This window comes from Nyctereutes procyonoides, unplaced genomic scaffold (assembly GCF_905146905.1).
Source record: "Nyctereutes procyonoides isolate TBG_1078 unplaced genomic scaffold, NYPRO_anot_genome, whole genome shotgun sequence".
Taxonomy (NCBI): domain Eukaryota; kingdom Metazoa; phylum Chordata; class Mammalia; order Carnivora; family Canidae; genus Nyctereutes; species Nyctereutes procyonoides.
In genome coordinates, this window is record NW_026575133.1 from 42114185 (window position 1) to 42137171 (window position 22987).

The following is a 22987-nucleotide window of genomic DNA, read 5'->3' on the forward strand; positions in this document are numbered from 1 at the left end:
CCTGGAGACCCGGGATCGAGCCCCACATCGGGCTCCTGGTGCATGGAGCCTGCTTCTCCCTCTCCCTCTGCCTGTGCCTCTGCCTCTCTCTCTCTCTCTCTCTGTGACTATCATAAATTAAAAAAAAAAACAAAAAACAAAAAAAGAAATAAGTATACATATTAATATTCAACAAAGAAATAAATACAAAAGAAAGCCTCCATTAGAGATGAATTTCCTACCTTTGTGTTTTTTAGAATCATGAGATCTGTGTTATTGTTTCGTATTAAAAACTGTAGATGTAACTCAATAGCCATTTCACCACTTAAAATTTTAATCATTTTCAAAGTCTGGTCCTTGGGCTCTGGACTCTGCCAAAACAAACAAGAATGAAAATTTATATATAATTGAAATTCACTAAGCCAACTCTATTTAAACAGCCCTAGATCAGTGAAATTCATAGTCCATATACACAATAAAATTTGTATTTTAATAGTAGGATCTAGAAAACTCATATATCATTTATTTGAGAGAAAGAATCATTTCTTTAAAAGCTACTATCAAGATATTCCAGTTTCATGAAAGAATGCAATTCATTCTGAACAAGCTTCCAATATAAAATATTTTAATATTTAAAAAAAAAAACAAAATGTAAAAGAATAACTGATTACTGATTATCTGCAAGGAAAGCTTTTATACAGAACCAATTCATACTTAAGGTGAAAAACTCCCTACTCAAACTAGAAAATCAAAATCACACTTCATCAACACATATATATGATTTCATAAAGTACCAAGTCATCCAGGTAAAGACAGCTGAAGTTTATATACCTGAGTATCAAAAGTCAAAATTCTTAGTGGAAGAAACATTTACATCCAACAATCTACTGTTCAAATACTTACTCCATTTCTTCCATACACCATAAATATTAAAAACAACAAAGACAACTAAAGTGCACCCTTCTATGATAACTCGCCATTTATTTGTTAGAGGCCATACTTTTTTCCCACCTAGCAACAAGCAAAACAGTTATTCTAGACAGAGCTTAATCTTTTGTAAGCATCTAAGGATTTGATTTTTTTTAAAAGATTTATTTATTTATTTATTTATTTATTTATTTATTTGAGAGAGAGACGGGGGGGGGGGGCAAAGACACAGGCAGAGGGAGAAGCAGGCTCCATGCTGGGAGCCCAACTCGGGGACTCAATCCCGGGACTCCAGGATTGCGCCCCGGGCCAAAGACAGGCGCTAAACCACTGAGCCACCCAGGGATCCCCGGATTTGATTTTTTTTAAGTTAAGTGCTTTCTAAGGTCAGTCCTTAAAATTTTACTTTACAGATCTATTTTTATAAAATGATTTTGCTATTAAACTTAATATTAAACCTCCATAAAGGCAAATATATAACATATTAAAATAACTTACAATATATACTGTGGGAATATATGTTAAATGGTAACCTCAACTTCAAAAAACATACTTACCACTTCTGGTGTCTTTCCTACAAGTACGCTACCTGTCTTTTCTTCTGTTTCCATTGACTCACTAAAATGAAGAGAACCAACAATTATTAATCTGATAAATCTTTTCTAAATAGTATGTATAGGTAACTTGTTACCAAATTGAAGGTGTGAATCATGTTCAAATTAAGTATTTTGCAAGGAAAAAATATTTAATTACTTAAGTATTTCCCTTAAGAAACACAAGATTCTATAAGATGGAGAAAGCCCAGGGATTTAATTTCTTCCAAATAAATTCATAAAAACACACAAAGCAACTAACCAGGTTAGGATGGACAACAAATACAACAAAACCAGATGACAAAGCATCCCCCAGACTCCCAAAACAGGTAGAAATACACCATCAGCAGCTACAAAATACTAGTTTAAGTGAAGCAGTTGGGACCCCAACAGCTCTTAAAACCAACCAGTCAATGCTTCCTTCTAGGTCAAAGCACTCTACTGAGAAGAAAATGCTGGGCACAGAATACAAATTAACATGGCAGAAACAAAGGAAAAAGAAAGCCCAAATAAAAGTGAGAATGTAAACAGAGTTAAGCAATCTCAGATCATAAGACACCATTTTGTTTAAAACTCCGTAACACAATAGCCTTCTTGCAAAAAGTTAGGAAAACAACTTTCAGTAAACATAAGCTATAGATAAGGGGCAAAGTAAAATCCCATACAGTATTAGAAAAGAAAAATTATGGGGCGTTGGAGCGCCTCAGTCTGTTAAGCTTGTGGTTTCAGCTCAGGTCATGATCTCAGTGTTGTGAGATCAAGCCTGCCCTGGGTTCTGCACTGAGCATGGAGCCTGCTTAGGATTCTTTCTCCCTCTCCCTCTGTCCCTCCCTCACAACTCCCCCTACCCCCCCCCCCCGCTCTCTTAAAAAAAAATTTATTTCAAAAGAAGTAAAAAAAAAAAAATTAAGAAAATTATACAAGATATAAAAGAATAAAACATATCAGAATTAGAAAACTCAGAAATGAAATAAAACTAGGGGAAAATTAGAAATGAAGAAAAATAATTTCAGAACATTAACTGAGATAGTACATAAAAGCAAATAAACACAACACAAATAAAGAAGAAAGTAAGGAAGAAAAATTTTAAATTAACAAATAAACCAAATGCTACTCCCCTAAGATCAGCAATGAAGGATGTTCACTCTTAGGTCTGCCCAATAACACTGAAAATCCTAGCCAATGCAGAAAAACAAGAGGGGGAAAAAGGTATGAAAATTATAAAGGAAGAAGTAAAACTGTTTCCATTCAGATGACATTTTCTATGTAGAAAATTCTATAAAAAGATCTATAAAAAAATTTGCTAGACCTAATAAGTGATTTTTAGAAATTGAAATTTAACATACCACTTAGCAATAGCATCAAAAAAACATACTTAAGAATGAATTTAAGGGATCCCTGGGTGGCGCAGCGGTTTGGCGCCTGCCTTTGGCCCAGGGCCCGAACTTGGAGACCCGGGATCGAATCCCACATCAGGCTTCCGGTGCATGGAGCCTGCTTCTCCCTCTGCCTGTGTCTCTGTCTCTCTCTCTCTCTGTGACTATCATAAATTAAAAAAAAAAAAAAAAAAAAAAAAAGAATGAATTTAAGAAAAAATGTATAAAATCTCTGAACTAAAGTCTACAGAATGCTGCTGAGAAATATTGAAGAAAATCTAAATAGGGCAGCCTGGGTGGCTCAGCAGTTTAGCGCTGCCTTCAGCCTAGGGTGTGATCCTGGAGACCCAGGACCAAGTCCCATTTTGGGCTCCCAGCATGGAGCCTGCTTCTCCATCTGCCTGTGTCTCTGCCTCTCTCTCTCTCTCATGAATACATAAAATCTTTAAAAAAAAAAAAAAAAAGAAATCTAAATAAATGAAGAACAATAGTATGCTTATGGATTATAAAATCAATAGTTAGGATTTTAATTTACCCCAAATTGAAGAGATTCAATGCAACTACAATGAGAATACCCCCCAGACTTATAGAAATGCGAGACCCAAAACTTGGCAGTGAGAGGGAGAAAAAAGGGAGATTGTAACTACAGGACTTCCACTAACTTAAGCTTTAGTAATAAAGATATTGTGGTACTGGTATAAGGAAAGATGAATAGATAAATGGAAAAGAACAGAAAAATCTATCAACATTATCGCATGTCAAAAGCTCCAAAGAAATTCAAAAGGGAAAGCAGTCTTTTAAACAAATGGTAATGGAATGCCTAGGTGGCTCGGTGGTTGAGCGGCTGCCTTTGGCTCAGGACGGCTGCCTTTGGCTCAGGGCGGCTGCCTTTGGCTCAGGGCGTGGTCCCAAGTCCTGGGATCCAGTCCCACATCGGGCTCCCTGCAGGAAGCCTGCTTCTCTCCCTTTGCCTGTGTCTCTGTCTCTCTCTCTGTGTCTCTCATAAATAAATAAATAAAATCTTTTTAAAATAATAAAATAAACAAATGGTAATGAAACTGCTAGACATCCATGCATCTAAACAAACTCTACTCCTACCTCACACCACATATGAAGGGTTAAGCTGAGTTCTACCACAGACCTAAAGACAAAACTAAAACTATATAGCTTCTAGAAAAAAGTGTAGCAGAATATCTTTACAATTATGAAGTTGGCAAAGAATTTCTTAGATTGGGATAACAAAATGGAAAATTGGATTATCAAAAATAAAAACTTCTGTTCATCAAAAACTACCAATAAAATGAAAAGATAAGCCAAAGACTAGAGGAATATATTCATAACAATATATCTGACAAATTACTTGTACTAAAATTACAGCAAAACATCACTTTATACCACTTGAATGAGTAATATTAAAGAGATAACATCTACTGTTGGCAAACAAACGGAATGCTAATACATTGTTGCTGGGAGGGTAAAATGCGCAACCATGATGAATATAGTTTGGCAGATTCTTACCAAGTTAAACATATACCTTGTGACCCAGCTATTCTAATCCTACATATTTACCCAAAAGAAAACATCTGTCCACAAAAAGATTTATACAGGAATGTTCCTAATAGTCATGTTCTGAAACAATCCAAATGTCCATCAATGTAAGAATGAATAAACAAACCTGGTATATACAATGAAATGTTGCTCAACACTGAAAAGGAATCAGTTACTGATTCATCCAAAAAACAGATACACATCACAAATGTGTTGAGTGAAAGCAGCAGAAACAAAAGACATGCTATCTGACCCAGTTTTATGAACTTCAGAACTGGCAAAACTAACCTATGCTGACAGAAAGCAAACCAGTGCTTGCTTCAGGGGGAATGGGTTGACCTCAAAGGGCACAGGAAAAATTTCTGGGATGATAACAGAGGTGATGGTTATATGGGTGTTTATATTGTCAGAACTCCTTCAACTGTAGCATCAGGATATATGCATTTTATAATATCTAAAATATTATTCAATTAAAAGAACTGAAGAGCTGAAAAGAATTCAAAAGGAAGTGAGAAATATAGAAGACTAGGAAAAGAAAATCCAACTTACATTTAACAATAGGTCCCCAAAAAGAAAAATAAGGGAAGAAAACAAATACTAAAAACTAAAATTCAAGAAAACCTTACTGAGGCAGGACTATTTCTGGTGTTTTGAGGGCAAGTTAGAAGGCCAGTGAAATCTGAAGACAGAGACAATCTTAAGCAGGCTCCACACCGAGCAGGAGCCCAATACGGGGCTTGATTTCACAACCAAGATTATTACCTGAGCAGAAATCAAGATTTGGACGCTTAGCCAACTGAGCCACCCAGGCGCTCCATTGCAAAGACACATTTAAATATTTTTAATAAATGGTCTAAATACATAAGAAATTACAAAAAAATAAAATCTAATACTGTATTGGCCTAAGATAAATACATATTTAGTTTTAATAAAAGCACAAAAAGCTGGAAATGTTTCTTACTTTCCAAATATCTAAATTCTAGCGCACTTAACCAATCTGAAGTTTTTTTTTTTTTTTAAGTAGGCCCCATGCTGGGTATGGAGCCCAACACGGGCTTGAACTCATGATTATGATATCAAGACCTGAGCTGAAATCAAGAGTCTGATACTCAACCAACTGAACCACCAAGGTGCTCCACCCACCTGAAATTTTATTTACTTGCTTAGCTAGCAATACACAATTGGCCCTCTCTATCAATCACTTCCATTTCTTTCTAGAAGGGTCCCTTTCTTTGGTCTTTAATGTACCCAACAGAGTGCAAAACAGAGCAATAGCTTTAGTAAGACTTTACAATCTATGAAAGCTAATTTTGAAATTCTTCATAGACTATGCAGTCTATGAATATTCCAACTATTTGCAAAATGAAATAAAGATTGTTCAATTAGCTCTGATGCAGAAAAAGATACTTATACCTGTCTTTCTCTGATCCTGGAACAGTACCCGTATTGGTGGATCCAGGCACAGAAGCAATAGGGGTGCCAACAGTTCGAAGATTCTGGATTACAGATGACAAAAACTGCTGGCTAGCACTTTCATACAAATCAAAACAAATCTGATAAGCCATCAGGAGGTTGTCTTCCTTTACCAGTTTTTCTAAGATATCACTCACAGCCTGAGGATCATCTAAGAAAATTAAGCACTGAAATGCAGATAAAGGGACAATTACATAATGATTGAAAACTTTGCCAATAAAATATTTAGACAATGACAATTAGTAATACAGAAAACCTTAAAATATAAGCACAGGCAAACTGGAGATAAGCTATTCTAGTACTCCATTTCTTTAAAAAAAAAAAAAAAACCTGATTAATTTAAAATTTTAATTCCAGCTCTAGCATTCCATTTCTGATCCTGGCACTAGGCAGTTTTCCTAAAAATGGCATCTTCTTTCCATAAGAAAAGCAACAGTTTATATTCATAGCTCCTAATATTGTGCCTGGCAATTAGCAGTACTTGATAATTAGTAGGTGAATGAATCTTGGCTTCTTCAAATCTTACCTGTATTTTATTATCAAGTGCTCCTTAATTTGAATTTTCTGCTTAACCATAAATTATAGGAGTCATTCATTTAGCACACATTGTATCATGCTAGGCCAGAATAAAAGGCACTAAAATAACCATTTTGAAGTATTTCTCTTATTATTCTTATAATTGTCATATTTCAACAAAACTATCCAATAAGTTCAGGATTTTTATTTTTTAAGAATTCAAATTAAATTTTGTTTCCTCAAAGTAGCAAACAGCTAATTTCAAAATGAACACATTAATCAAAGTTATTACAAATTAAGAATAGGAAATAATGGAAACAAAATAAATGATCAATAACAAGAGAATGGTTAAGGCAAAGTGCATCCACTAAATGATTATCACACAGTCAAGAAATACTTGAAACAACAGTTTGTGAAAACTTAGAATATGGAAAAATGTTAAAACTGGAAGGATACATATAATTAATACTGTTTGCCATCAGAGAAAGGAACTTAGGAGTCAAAGGAAAGGAGTGGAAAGACTTCACTGTATTCCCTTTGGTTCTTTTTAAATTTTGAATCATGCAACTGTACTATTACTTGTTCAAAAAAATGTATTTTAAAAATGTAAAAGTGTTAAAAAGTTTTGAAGGAACAAGGAATAAAACAGCTTAAAAAAAAAACAAAAACAAAACCTGCCTCTGAGGAATAAAACTGAAATATACAGGTGAGCAGAGGACTATTGATTTCATATAAGTTTTAAAACACTTATATTTAAAAAAACTATTGGGATCCCTGGCTGGCGCAGTGGTTTAGCGCCTGCCTTTGGCCCAGGGCGCGATCCTGGAGACCCGGGATCGAATCCCACGTCGGGCTCCTGGTGCATGGAGCCTGCTTCTCCCTCTGCCTATGTCTCTGCCTCTCTCTCTCTGACTATCATAAATAAATTAAAAAAATAAAATAAAATAAAAAACTATTAAAAACTAAAAGCAAACAAAACTCCAAAAAGCTATATAGAGAAAACTGACAAGAAATACACTAAAATGTTGGTTTTCAGTGATATAAATGATTTTTCTTCCAGCCTCTTCTATGTTTCAAACTTGCTTCAAAAGCATATAAAAAAGATACATTACTCTAAATTTTAAAAACGTATACAGGATGAAAATATATGAGAACACATTATAGAGATAAAGTAACAAAACCTATGACAAAGTGCTATGCTCTAAGCAGAATACAAAATTTCACATAGTATGATATTGTTAAAAAGAAAACTCATGCACTTCCAAGTCAACAAAATACAATGCAGCCATTAAAGACGTGCTAATAAATGGGGGGAAAATGTATGCATTATCTTTGAGAAAAGGCCTAGGGAAAGGGAAAGATACACTTTTCATTTTCTGGATGATCTTAAATTTTAAAAATGTAGAAGCAAATTCATACATGGAAAGAGATAAAATATACCCAAATGTTTTGGCTGTGTCTGGGTATTAAAGCCAAGGATCATTTTTACACCTGAAATTCATTTTAGAATGACATAGCATAGGTACTGTTTTTATCTCTTCTTCTACCTTTTACTTTTTTTGACCTAGTTTCCAAAATTTCCTTAAATGTTTGGAATACTTTCCAAATGTAAAAAGAATACACAGGATGCATTATAACAAAACAGGTTTTTAGCTTTGTAAGATTGTTTCTTACCACTAAAAAATATAAGTGTACACCTTAATCTTCACAGGGCTGTTGTGAAAATCAACTGAGATACACATATGAAAGCATGAGAGTAACTTAACGTAATGTAAAGTAGTGAGGCACAGCCCAGCAGTGCAGCATAAAGTAGTGTGATGTAAGGTGATGTAAGGTAAGGTAAGGTAAGGTAAGGTAATGTAATGTAATGTAATGTAACGTAACATAACATAACATAATATAACATAACATAAGTACCTGACAAACATTGATGAAATCAGGTTTCTCCAAGTTCATGTAGATTTTAACTAGAACCCTTAGTACCTTATTCCGAAACTGTTTATTCTGCATTAAAGACATGCAGAGCTTGAGGCTATAAGCTAGCATTCCTGGGACATCATTCTGAAAGAGAAATTTCAAGACACATCATTATCTGGTTACTGAAGCATTATTTTATTTGGAAATCAAATGGGGGGATGGATCCCTGGGTGGCTCAGCGGTTTAGCGCCTGCCTTTGGCCCAGGGCATGATCCTGGAGTCCCAGGATCAAGTCCCAAATAGGGCTCCCTGCAGGGAGCCTGCTTCTCCCTCTGCCTGTGTCTCTGCCTCTCTCTTTCTCTGGGTCTCTGATGAATAAATGAATAAAATCTTAAAAAAAAAAATCAAATTACTTTAATCTATGTTCTTTAGTTATTTTAAGCAGCCAAAGCTTTATCTCCTACTTGAAAAACAGAACTTAAAAATAAACATTTTAGATAAAAATCTTAAAATGACCTATTTCCTCTTTTCATAAAAAATGGGTTGAAAACAATATTTAGTGATCACCCTGAATTCTATGTGAACACAGAATACTATGAGTGATGCTCTTAATCATTAAAAAAAAGATATATATAACTGTCCATACACCAAATGGCTATGTTTTTCAAGTATGTCTACTGAAGTCCTTTATCCTTCTGCCCCCAATCTTGTTAGTCCCCAAGTCTTACTGCTTTGTCTATACTTGATAGCCAGGAACACAGTACGATAGAACTATTCTCCAGCTCTGAGTGATTCAAGTTTTGAGTGCTGTTGCAGAGTGCTGGTGCTCTCCTTGAGGAAATTTTCAGTCTATGTATACCTTACAGTTCTCCAAAGCATATTCAACATCTGAGATACCAACATAAAGTCCTTCAACATACAAGCATATTGAAGAGCTATGGGAGTACTTCTCAAAAAGCAAGTTGTGACCCATCACTGTATAATGAAATCAACTTAATGGAACCCATATTTTTGGTGAAATACAATTTTGAAATATCAGAGTTATCACAAGTAGCAAAAGTAGGTACTGTTTCATAAAACTTAAGTCATATGCATATACATGCCCTAGGATGCAAAGTAAGAGGCATTTTTTACTCTGTTCTTTTTTTGAACATTTGTCACTCCTTTACTTTCTATTTTTATTTGCTCAATTACCTATTCCCCCAATGGATTGCTCCATCTGGGCAGGAACTTTGTTGTTGGTCTCATTTGCCACTATTCCAATGCCTAGAACAGTGTCTGACATACAGCAAACACTCAAAAAACATTTGTTGAGTGAATGAAAATAAATATTTTAATTCTATAACATGAAGACAAGGAAAAATTGCCCCAAAATAAAACAGAATAAAACAAGATCCAATTCTATCATATTAGGCTGCCCATTCATTTACTCATTTAACTCTTATCACTGCTGCTAAACACAAATGTTACCTACCACTAATTAGTTACTATAGTGGTAGACTCTATAAGAAAAAAAAAAAAACAAGGCTCTAGGAGATTAACAAGAGAATTGGACCTAATCTTTGCAGTAGGGGGTAGTGGACAGTATGGGTGCTGGGAATTAATGGATCTGTAAGCAAGTGACTGTTAAAGTGAACTCTCAATCTTGAACAGGAATAAAGGAGGTAAAGAAAAGAATATTTTCAGCAGAGACATTATTTCTGGTAAGAGGAATGGGGCAGGGTACATGTAGGAACTGAGGTGAGGCTGAGGTAAAGAGAGCCAGCTCACAAATACAGATAGGTGGTAAGGCAGGCAAAGTGGGCATGAAGATTAATGTCCATTTAACTCAGTCTTGCACCTTCCTGAACACTTTCTTACACAGAATTACTACCACTGTCATAATTATTGCAAAACACCCTCAAATCAAGAAGCAAGTCTGTAGGTTTAGCCATAATAAATGCATTAAAATAGTTAATCAGTACAGTATTCTTAAAAAGGGCAGGAGAGGGATGCCTGGATGGCTCTGCGGTTGAGCGTCTGTCTTCAGCTCAGGTACTGATCCTGGGATCTGGGATGGAGTCCCACATCAGTCTCCCTGCAGGGAGCCTGCTTCTCCCTCTGCCTGTGTGTCTGCCTCTCTCTCTCTCTGTGTCTCTCATGAATAAATAAATAAAATCTTGGAAAAAAAGGAAGGGGCAGGATATTTAAAACATCTTCCCCGTGCAAGACTTAAAGGAATGAATGTGGTAAGATAAAAGCAGGTATTTGATGACCAAAAACACAGCCACAGGGCAGCCCCGGTGGCTCAGCGGTTTGGCGCCGCCTTCAGTCCAGGCCGTGATCCTGGAGACCCGGGATCGAGTCCCACGTCGGGCTCCCTGCATGGAGCCTGCTTCTCCCTCTGCCTGTGTCTCTGCCTCTCCCTCTCTCTGTGTCTCTCATGAATAAATAAATAAAATCTTAAAAAAAAAAAAACAAAAAACACAGCCACAGTTCATATGTAAATGTGAAAATAAAACATCTGGCAAAAGAACACCTTATTATTTCTAAATTAGATTTTTCTTTTCATTATCCATGGTTTTTTAAATAACTTGCTTTGCTGATTCCCCATCAATAACAATCTTTAAAATCACATTATCTACCTACCGACTCCAGTATAGTCTTCTCAAAGACATCCAGTCTTCGTGTCTCTAGAGCAATACCAATGGCCTGCTTATACTTGTGATCATCTAGACATCGCTGGAACATTTTATTTACAATGCCTTCCAATCTCTGGTCAATTGGTTTTTTTTCTCCTTCTGGCAAATCTGCATTTTCCACACATTGTTTGGTGTAGTGGTCAATGCATTTTGCTATAAAGAAAATAAAACAATGAATCACCTTGTAAACAGGACTAAACTACTAGAAAAGACAAATGCCCACATTCTGTAATCATAACTTCTGGGAAAACTATAGAGTAATAAACAAATTTCAGGCTTTTCAAATTCTAGAAGTTATACTTTCAAACTAATATTGTTCCCTTCATAACAGTCACACTGGGAGGCTTATATACTAATTCTAATGAAGCTGACATTATTCAAAACATTTCTATCTTGCTATGATCCTTGACCAAAATCATATTACTCAACTTGACTGTATTGCTTATCAGACAGAGTTGGCTACAAATAGCTACTGTTTCACTTTCAAAAACAAATATTTGGGGTAGCTTGGGTGGCTCAGTGGTTTAGCGCTACCTTCAGCCCAGGGCCTGATCCTGGAGACCTGGGATGGAGTCCCACGTTGAGTTCCCTGCATGAAGCCTGCTTCTCCCTCTGCCTCTCTCTCTCTCTCTCTCTCTCTCTGTCTCTCATGAATAAATAAATAAAATCTTTAAAAACAAAAATTTGCTATTACTGAGGATATTTAAAAAGACCGATTATAACAATTTTCACAGAGCAATAAATTAGACTTCTTCAAATTAGTGAAACTATTAGCTCATTGACAGTAAAGACCATGTCTAATCATCTTTGTAAAATAATAGTGAGATCTGAAATGTACCACAGGTTCTAAAGACAATTTCAAAGATTTCCAAAAACCTTTCCAGTAATTGTCACATATCTGTTGACATGCTGTTCCAAAGTAAGGTGGGTGAAACCTACACAATCCCCAGTCCCAGCCCCCACCCCCACCTCACTGCCAGTGTTAAAATCCAGTGGTATACATAGGCACAATTTGGCTTTCACATTACACAATGATTTGGGTGGATGGAGAGAATAGGGCAACATACTGAAAGGTACCAATAGCATACTTGATGAGAAATATTTGTTTACAACTCACACTACTTTACAACCACATTTTAAATTTATTAGGAATAACCAATAAAAGGAATTTCCCTAAGTCTTCTTCCAACTTCATAAGGAAGATGAGTAAATACCCAAGTGAATGACATACAATAGTTATATTCTCTATAACTCATTGACTTGTCATTCTCTCTTTCAAAAAGAAGAAAGGGTAGAAGGGCAAGATTAATTAGCTGCAAACTATAGCCCTGAGAAACAAATGATTTGAATTAGCATAAAGAATTACTGGCCCAGGGATGCTTGGGTGGCGCAGCAGTTAAGTGTTTGCTTTACGCTAGGGGTGTGATCCTGGAGTCCTGGGATGGAGTCCCACATCGGGCTCCCTGCATGGAGCCTGCTCTCCCTCTGTCTATGTCTTTGCCTCTCTCTCTCTCTCTGTCTCTCATGAATAAATAAATAAAATCTTAAAAAAAAATTACTGGCCCACTAGATGGCACAAGTTAAATGGATCTATATTGGAGAAGCAGTCCTTTAGTAATTTGGAATATATCACATACAGGGTCCATCCAGGCAGAACCATGCACATTTACTTACAGTTAATAAGAATAAAATGGCACTCAAAAAGCAGACCTTAAAACAATTCTGGTTGCAGAAAATCTTTACCAGTTCCTAATATGAGTTTTTTGAACCAAATATAGTTAAGTTTGGAACATTACACCTATCTTATCAGAAAGTAACAGAATTGAACAACTGGGGGATTTTCCTTAAATTATAACTGAAGGGGAAAAATATACCTCTGAGGTTTCAAATAAGATTCACGCTTTTACTTACCAGGTTTATATCACAACTATATCCCAGAATCTAGTCTCATTCCCATCTAAAGTCTTCTTATAACAGCAAGAAAATTTACTAGTTTTGAATTTTCTGGATGTATAATATTCAATAAGATCCTAGGAAGCTCTTCCCAAATTCTATTTTGTGTATCCCCTCACAAATTTCACTGACGTTCAAAACAATCCATTCTTGGGATGCCTGGGTGGTTCAACAGATGAGCATCTGCCTTTGGCTTCGGGGATGATCCCGGAGTCCTGGGATCGAGTCCCACATTGGGCTCCCTGCATGGAGCCTGCTTCTCCCTCTGCCTATGTCTCTGCCTCTCTGTGTCTCTCATGAATAAAAAAATAAAATCTTAAAAATACAATAAACAAAACAAAACAATCCATTCCTTTTTTTTTATTTGAGAGAAAGCATGTGTGCATAGAGGGGAAGAGTATATCTCAAGCAGACTCTGTGCTGAGCACAGAGCCCAACATGTGGCTTCATCCCATGACCTTCAGTTGAAACTAAGAGTCAGATACTCAACAGACTACACAACCCAAGCACCCTCAAAATGATCCATTTTAACAGTCCCTAAAAAACTAGAAATCCCCAGGGACACCTGGGTGGCTCAGTGGTTGAGCATCTGCCTTTGGCTCAGGGCATGACCCTGGTGTCCCACATCAGGCTCCCTGCAGGGAGCCTGCTTCTCCCTCTGCTTGTGTCTCTGTCTCTCTGTGTCTCTCATGAATAAATAAATAAAATCTTAAAAACAAAAAACCCTAGAAGTTCCCCCACTTTCATACAAAGAAAAAAGCAAAGAGGATTGGTCGATTTATCAACAATTGCCTTCTACAAGCTAAGATGACAGCATTTAGAGAGGGAAGGCATCTACCACCTCATAGCCACTTACAGACCAACAGTTCTGTTTAAAACATGTTTTGTAAAACAGCAGCAATGCAAGCACTTGCACGTCATTGTTCAAAAAATTATCAGTATTCATAAAAAAAAAATCCTTGAAATAAGAGAGGCGATGTGTTTTTCACTCCCCATTTCTAACTCAATAGAGAAAGCACTCCATGTTTCAAATGTTATGGTCTATTCTTTAAAACCACTTGTTCTTTCCATAGAATTATAGATGAAAATTCCAATTCAATGACCCCCCCAACAGGATTTAGTTACTTGCAACAGCAAAAACTTTAAAATCATAAATGCAGAATTCTAGTTAGAACGTCACAGACATTTGAAAGTATCCTTTGAAGCAGCTTGTGCAGCACTTCCCAATTTCTGAAAGAGAAGGCCAAATTTCTCCTTTTAAGGGTTCAGGTGAATAAGCCAGACCTCTTTTGAATCAGCAATTCAGGGGCGCTTGGATGGCTCAGCCAGTTAAGCGGCTGCCTTCAGCTAGGGTCATGACCCCAGGTTTCAAGAATCATAACCCCAGGTTTCAAGAATCGAGGCCCGCCACATTGGGCTCCCTGCTCAGAGCAGCGCTTGCTTTTTTCTCCTTCTTAGTCTGCTACTCCCCCTGCTTGTCCTCTCTCTCTCTCGGTCAAATAAATAAAATCTTAAAAAAAAAAAAAATCAGGGCAGCCCAGGTGGCTCAGCAGTTTGGCGCCGCCTTCAGCCCAGGGCATGATCCTGGACACCTGGGATGGAGTCCCATATCGGGCTCCCTGCATGGAGCCTGCTTCTCCCTTTGCCTGTGTCTCTGCCTCTCTCTGTGTGTGTGTGTCTCTCATGAATAAATAAAATCTTAAAAAAAATAAAAATAAAAAAATCAGCTATTCAAAAAAATATACTACACTACTGAAAGAATATACCCTTGTGCTCTCTGTAACTATGATTGAAAGCCTGATATTCCTATAGAACTGTCTGAAGGGTATGCAGTCTATTCTTTCATTTATTAGATCAGGAGTTTTCAAAAATTTTTTTAAAGCTACAAATTCCTGAGCAGCCCAGGTGGCCCAGCAGTTTAGCGCCTCCTTCAGTCCAGGGCATGATCCTGGAGACCCAGGATCAAGTTCCACATTGGGTTCCGTGTATGGAACCTGCTTCTCCCTCTGCCTCTGCCTCTGTTTCTGCCTCTCTCTCTCTCTCTCTCTCTCTCTCTCTGTTTCTCATGAATGAATAAATAAAATCTTAAAAAAAAATACAAATCGCTGAACAAAACCTTAGTTATAGTTTAATTTACAAGATAAAGAGCCCAAAGTCTTGCCAGTATGCTACCCCCACTTCTAAAATAAACAAATGAAAAAAATGATGGTTGCTAGTAGAAATAATATGGATTTTGAAGTAAGCCTACTTAATAGCCATATGTCTCTATCATCTCAAAACTCAAGTTTTTTCATTTGTAAAATGGATATGGCCTTCCTCACAGGGCAGCTGTGGAATAAACCATGCCATGAAAAATGAGTAGCAAAGTGCCTAGCAGAATGAAGACAGTCAATAATGGTTTCTGGTATTAGAAATAATTCTATATATACTTCTATAAAAAAAAAAAAGGAAAAAAAGAAATAACTCTATAAACAGCTGTCATTTAGTTACTCATAATAATCTAACTTTTTCATATAACAGAATGCTCATTGGAGTAGCAATAACTATAATCTAAGAGAACTATCGTTAGGTTGATTAAACTGTTTCTGAATAATTTCTTAGATTCTTCCATAAAATGTTTTGTGAGGTAAGTTTCTTCATTATTACTATTATTAATGTTACTGTTCATTATGTCAAAAAATAATAAATCACAAAATTGGAAGGCAGATCTAAAAACTCGGCTTGCATAATATTATAGGATTATGAACTTCCAATTAAAATTAAATTTGGCGGACAGCCCGGGTGGCTCAGTGGTTTAGCGCCATCTTCAGCCCAGGGCATGATCCTGGAGACCCGGGATGGAGTTCCACTTTGGGCTACCTGCAAAGAGCCTGCTTCTTCCTCTGCCTGTGACTCTGCCTTTCTCTCTCTCTCTCTCTCTGTCTCTAATGAATAAATAAATAAATGAAATCTTAAAAAATAAAAATAAAAAATACATTAAATTAAATTTGGCAACAGCAAGTAGTAATTCAGAACAAAAATTTTATATGCACCACAGCAAGAAAGAAGCTGACAAGATAAAGCTTTACCAGGATGGAAAATAATTACCTATAATAGTCTCCACGTATTCAGAGTTATCATTGACATTGAAGAGGTCACCAGCTCCAAGTGCATAATTCAGAGACTCCTCAAAAGCTCCAAGGTGATAAAATACTTTAGATGCCACTAAGGCTGCAAACTGCCGACTCCGGAAACCTTCATCTTCATACAAAACTTCTCTGAAAGAAATTAGAAGTGTAAGTCTAGCTCAACCTGGTTCTCCTTAAAAATCCCAAATCTAAACATATTTAGTAGCAGCAAAATCCTAAATGAATTAATAAGCCATATGACCCACATCCACAATTATTTTTTTTCACAGAGAATTAGTTGATCTACTTTAATCCAACATATAGAAATAAAATAATTTCTTACATTTTATCTACAGACTCAGAAATTTCTGCCCAGAAGTCATTGACAACTGCATTCAATTTATGTAGTGCAAATTCCTGTAGAAGATAAAAATAAAATTCAACATTGAGAGACTTACCATTACAATTTTTTACCAAAAAAAAAAAAAAAACCTTCTGGCAAATTAATGGCCAAATTTTCAGTTATATTTACTAAAATGTTTAACCTATAAAAAATACAAAAATTTACTGACTTCTGTTTTCTCTTGGGTTTATACATTTCCTTTCTGTTTTCAATCATAAAACATCAAACTAGACATAGGTTATTCCTTATCATAACGAACATCTTTCTTCTCTGTATATACAAAATTGATTATGAGTCTGGATATAAATGAATTCAGGTTTGTAGAGCCACTTTAAGTATGTTCCAAAGTTTAGTCAAATAAACATAATTTAAAAATATGTGACACAGAAGAACAACTTTTTGTGCTTTCTCTGATAAAGAAACAAGGGTGGGTGGGGAGTGTTCTGGCACCATACTGAGAATTTTGTACCTTAACCTTGTTAAACTCTAGGGAAAACCAATTGCTACTGCCAAAATATCGTCCTTTGGGGCTAGATTTGAATGGGTATAGACTGTTTAAGATGGTGTTTTTAAATGATGGAAAATATACAAATATCACTAAATTCAGAGTTTCCAGTGTTCACATTAACCCTAGTTAATTTTTCTTCAACTCATACCTTAAGCTGTGGTTCTTCCTCATCCAGAAGAGAAATTATTCCAGCTATAAGACAAAATGTATATCATGATTATGAAGTATATGCTAAGATAGAAGCTATTACTTAGTTAAAAAATATCACAATTAGGGCAGCCCAGGTGGCTCAGCAGTTTAGCACTGCCTTCAGCCTAGGGTGTGATCCTGGAGACCTGGGATCAAGTCCCACGTCGGGCTCCCTGCATGAAAGCCTGCTTCTCCCTCTGCCTGTGTCTCTGCCTCTCTCTGTGTGTGTTTCTCATGCATAGATAGATAAAATCTTTAAAAAAAAAAAATCACAATTAGAAAAGTATTTTTTGAGGAGTGACTTCACTAGAAGAATGATTTTCTTTTTAACTGTAACTGTTTCTATTTCGAAGTTTAAGAATTATGTTATCAAACCACCATGACACCACAAAAATTACATTTGCCAAGTTCACTGGTTTTCAAAGCATAGTCCTTTAACCCACAGGATTAGCATTACCTCGGAACTTACTAAAAATGGAAATTCTTGGGCAGCCCAGGTGGCTCAGCAGTTTAGCGCTGCCTTCAGCCCAGGGCATGATCCTGGAAACCCAGGATCGAGTCCCATGTTGGGCTCCCTGCATGGAGCCTGCTTCTCCCTCTGCTTGTATCTCTGCCCCCTCTCTTTCTTCTCTCTGTATATTTTCATGAATAAATAAATAAAATCTTAAAAAAGGGAAATTCTTGGCCCTATCCTAGATCTATACTATATCAGAAATTGTGGGGATAGGGTCCAGTTATAGGGCCATGAGTTTTCCATGTAATACTGATAATACAGTTTGAGCAAATCTCTGGCCAAACTGACCAAAATGGGAAACCTTCACAGACAACTTCAGAATAAATTTATTGACACAAAATAAATCAACAGTTATGAAATTATTTACAGAAAAAGGTGAAGTCATCAACTCAACAGAGTAAAATATACCAATTACTTCAAGATGCCTCTATTAAGGCACCTCCTTTGTATCACAAGTAACCGAGAAGGTATGTTAAATGATGAGCAATCTTACTCGTTCTGACTTCCAGTGACCCAAGTACAACGTTCTCCACATGACCTTGAGGTGTGAGCATTAACACAGGAAAGTAAACTATCCTCTCCAAAAGAATACACCTTGAAATATAGTCATATGTCAAAGGGATTACTAGAAAAAATATATGGGGAATTACTGTCCTTAGATCTCAAAGAAACAAAACACACAAAACTAAACTGTCTCTCGGATGTTTTCCATATAGATCTTAAAATCATTCTGGAACACTGAACTGAAACTGAGTGGATTAAAAAGTGTCAAGATAAGTTTACTTAGGAGATGTAGCCATTTTTGATTGATAAGTATAGGTTTGCCAAGCAGCTCCAGCAGTCTTTAGAGAGCCATACAGGAAAGGATACAACACTTAGCCAACAAAACGAACCATTGTGCTGGCTAGGGCATACTACTATTCTAAAAGCATAAGAGCAGATAGAAAGAACTTTTTGGTACTCTAGCTTGGTATGAGAAGTCCAGAACAGAAAGGCTAAACTGAAAGAACACAGAGAAGACAAATTAAAAATGTAATGGGGGAGTGGGGTGGATTATGAACTAGTGATGTGGGATAGCTGATAGATAAGAATCCTTTAAATGTGGAACAGATTGGGATCCCTGGGTAGTTCAGTGGTTTAGCCCCTGTCTTCCACCCAGGGCATGATCCTGGAGTCCTGGGATTGAATCCCACGTCACGCTCCCTGCATGGGGCCTGCTTCTCTCTCTGCCTGTGTCTCTGCCATTCTATCTGTGTGCCTCTCATAAATAAATAAATAAATGAATGAATGAATGAATGAATGAATATCTTTAAAAAAAACTGTGGAACAGATCATGAACAGCAGAACACTTCATAAACATACTAAAAATGCTACTCATTGCTTATCATCAATCAGTGGTGTGTTTGAACTGCTTCAAAAGAGGTGATGAATCTCTTACACCCTCCTGTTTTGTATTATTTATGACTAATTTGTTGTCCTTATGACTAATTTGTTGTCCTGGCTTAGAAATGCAGCCTTTGTTCATGGAACACAATTAAATCAAATACTCTACACTCCTACACAATTACTTCCCATCTTAAAAACAAAACAGAACTTCTCTTCAGATGAGGGGAGAGGGAGATACACAAGGAATGTGAAAAGTTGAGGATGCTAGAAAAATCTCTTCTGCCATGATAAAAAGAGTAGCAGATATTACCTAAACTTCTTCAATCAGATTATAGCAATATTTGGATGTTATTTATAAATATGGAAGTACATTCCAGAAGAAACAGCTTAAAAGTTGAAAATGAATGTTTTGGGATGCCTGGGTCGTTCGGTGGTTTAGCACCTGCCTTTGGCCCAAGGTGTAATCCTGGAGTCCTGGGATCGAGTCCCGCATTGGGCTCCTTGCAGGGAGCCTGCTTCTCCCTCTGCCTGTGTCTCTGCCTCTCTCGCTCTCTCCTCTCTCTCATGAATAAATAAATAAAATCTTAAAAAGACAATGGCTGTCTCCAGGGATGAGGAAGAGAAAAGAGAAGTGGGAGATTACTGCTTTAAGGCTTTTTAGCATAATTTCCCTTTATGTGCCTATATTATGTTAAAAAAAAAAATCTCATATCTCTCACCTATCTCTATCTCTCCACTCCCTTTTGCTGCCGAATCTTTTGAAAAATTTAACAATACATGTTCATCTCTTATTCACCACTGTTCTTACTGCTTAGCTAGTGACTAGAGAAAAAATGAATGAATAACTTGAATCCATACTAGTGAGGCTAGTCTTTAAGCACCTGGGACAGATCCTAAGACACTGTGAGGGAAAAGACGTGGAAACAAGGTGACAAAGGTTCTGAGCAAAGGCTGGTAAGTGATCCACTAAATGTAACAAATGATAGTAACAAATACGCCTCACCACCAATATACTGTATCACCATGGATTCTCAGAGTAGGACCTCAAAGATCATTACTAGTCACCTGGAGTAGGTCTAAATTCTATTATATTCCCATCAAGTGCTTTTTCAGCCTCTACTTAAAATACTCTAGGGATTAATTTATAGACTTGATTAGCTGACTGATTTCTTCATTCAAAATACACTTTTGGGGGGAATCCATGGGTGGCTCAGCAGTTCAGCGCCTGCCTTCGACCCAGGGTGTGATCCTGGAGTCCTGGGATTGAGTACCACAACAGGCTCCCTCCATGGAGCCTGCTTCTCCCTCTGCCTCAGTCTCTGCCTCTCTTTGTCTGTCATGAATAAATAAATAAAATCTCTAAAAAAAAATACACTTTTGAACATCTGCCATCTATCTGTTTGGCAGTGCTCTAAGAATTAACAAGTTTTGCTGCCCAAAATTGTACCAGATAGTAAATGAGGTAAGTAAACAAAGTAATCACAGGACTATGAGTTGGACAGCTGAGGGGAAGAGAGGCAGGCAGCGTATTTTAACAAAATGATCAGGAAAGACTAACATTCAAACTGAGACTAAAGATTGAGAAGCTAAGGGAAAACTTGAGGAAAAAGACTCTAGATAGAGAGAACAGAAGGTGCTACGGTCCTGAGGTTAAGATAGAACCTGACATACTCAGGAACAGAAAGAGCAGTAGGATGTAGCGAGTGAAAAAGAGAGTAGTAGACAAAGCAGAAATCAAATCATTTAAGTCTTTGGTTAAAAGTCTGGATTTTATACTAAACACAATGGAAATGACCAGAGATTTTAAGCAAAAAAAAAAAAAAAAAAAAAAAAAGACCTGTGATTAAAGTTTGAAAAAAAATTACTCTGCCTACATACAGCAAGAAGAACGGACTATATGAAGATAACGGTGGAAAAACAAAATCTTAAGGCTGTCACAGTAACCCAGACAAAAGATAAAAGATGGTTTGGGATATGAAGAAGCCGTGGCATTGGATGGATGTGAAACAGAAGGACGCCTACATTTACAAGTGGCAAGAAACGTTACCTTTCGGGAGCAATGACTGGGAAAAACTCTGTCCTCTTTGAGCTAAAATTCACTTCATTTGTATCGCTGGGGGACAAAAGTCTAATTCCAGGTACAGGTGACAGCTCTCTGAAGGTAACTTCTAGGTTTCTAGGGTCAAGCAATCCTCCACAGATACATGGGTTTGAGCTCCTCCTTAACAAGTCAGTTTGACCGCTAGCCTGTTTACAGCAAAACACTTGTGGACAAACCTAGATAACACAGGACGAGGAAAGGATGTGTGTGTTTGTGTGTGTGCGCAGGCAAGCAAGAAAAAAAAAGAAAGAAAGAAAGAAAGAAAGCAAGCAAGAAAAAAAAAAGAAAGAAAGAAAGAAAGAAAGAAAGAAAGAAAGAAAGAAAGAAAGAAAAAAACAAAACAAAAAAATCAAACCACCAAGGCTGTGGACAGCTATATGCAAATGACTGTGGTGGGTGGGTGGGTGGGTGGGGTGGGGGGGGAGCTTATCTTCACAGCTCGTGCCACTTCAAGGCCATCACCCGAGCCTACAGAGGCAACGGTGAAGCGTCGAAACTTGCACCGCACGCCCAAGAACTCTTCCCTCAATGCAGAATTCTTTACTGAGGACCTAGTCTCCGATCCACACACACAGGTTATCGGCATCAAGCAGGCTCCGGGGCGCTGTCTTGGCCGAGCACACAAGTCCTCTGGGCGCTCGAGCCGAACACCAGCGGAGCACCCGAGAAACACCCCGCCTCGAGTGCGCTTCAGACCGGACTCCAAGGAGAACGGAGCTGGGCTTCGGTCCGGGGCGCCTACAGAGTAGTGAGGCTGCCGCACCGCCCCCCCCCACCACCACCTGCGAGGAAGCGCTGGGATCACACGATCCCCCGGCGCCAAACTCGGAAGCGACAGGATCGAGGGAGCCCCCCCGCCCCCCGGGGGCGGAAAAGGGCCCAGGAAGCCCCTCGGGCGCGAGCGCGGGCGCGGGGGTGTGACCGCGGGTGGGATGCGCTGCGGGGGTGGGTGGCACCTCCCGGCCGGAGGTGACCGCCGGGGCCCACACGGGCAGCCCCCGGGCCGGGGGGCCGCGCAGGCCGGCGCTCCGCCGGGAGGTGCCCAGTCACCGGCCCTGACTCAGCTAAAAGCCGGCGTGGCGGCTCCTCCCTTTCGGCGCCGGCGGCGGGCGCACTCACCAGCTGAAGTGATCATGGCTGCGTCCCGCACGAGCCCGCCCGCTCGCTCGCCGTCCCGGCCGCGCCGTGTGTCTGTCAGCCCCCGGCCCGTGTGCTCCGCCGCGCCTCCCCGCTCCCCCGGTGCGCTGCTCAGTCAGTAGCCTCCTCAGGCCGCCGGCTCGCGTCTCTTCCAGGACCCCGCCCGCCGCGGGGCTGCCCGCCGCTCCGCCTGCCGCTCGGCGCGAACTCTCCCCGCCGCGGCCTGCGGTTTTCCGCGCCGCCGCCGCCGCCGCCCCGGCCCTCGCCGCGGGGTGCGCGGAGAGCGTCATGTTTTCTCTCACCCTCCTCGAGGTTCAGCGCTCCGGCTGCGGCGCGAACACTGCTGGGCACCTGCGATCAGGCTTCGGAATAGCCACCCCCAGAGAGAGGACCCCATTATCACCCGCCATTGCTCAGAGCAAGGGTGTTGCGGGCAGGGGCTCGCGGTGCTCGCAGCGCCACCTGCTGCTTGGGCGGACTCTCTGTAGTTATGCCCCCGCCCCCGCCCGCCCCCGCCCTCCCCGGCCCTCATCCCCCTCCCTCTCCCAGCTCCGGCCAAACTTTTGGGGGTAGGAACAATGCAAAGGGCATTTTGTTAGAAAAGTGGGTTTTGGGAGATCCCTGGGTGGTTCAGCGGTTTAGGGCCGCCTTTGGCCCAGGGTGTGACCCTGGAGACCGG

The 22987-nt window shown here is 38.8% G+C and overlaps 1 protein-coding gene across 1 annotated transcript in view; it reads right to left on the reverse strand.

Annotated features, from left to right (window-relative positions):
* PSMD1 (proteasome 26S subunit, non-ATPase 1) overlaps positions 1-22444 on the reverse strand; it is a 94678-nt gene extending 72234 nt beyond the window's left edge. Inside the window, exons 1-9 of the mRNA XM_055299923.1 lie at positions 22291-22444; positions 17130-17173; positions 16414-16487; positions 16051-16220; positions 10958-11163; positions 8330-8473; positions 5837-6063; positions 1464-1524; positions 222-350 (exon numbers count right to left, since the gene is read on the reverse strand). Coding sequence (XP_055155898.1) covers positions 222-350; positions 1464-1524; positions 5837-6063; positions 8330-8473; positions 10958-11163; positions 16051-16220; positions 16414-16487; positions 17130-17173; positions 22291-22306 — 1071 coding nt within the window. The 5' untranslated portion in view covers positions 22307-22444. The remainder of the gene's footprint in view (positions 1-221; positions 351-1463; positions 1525-5836; positions 6064-8329; positions 8474-10957; positions 11164-16050; positions 16221-16413; positions 16488-17129; positions 17174-22290) is intronic.
* Between the last annotated feature and the right edge of the window lie 543 nt (positions 22445-22987).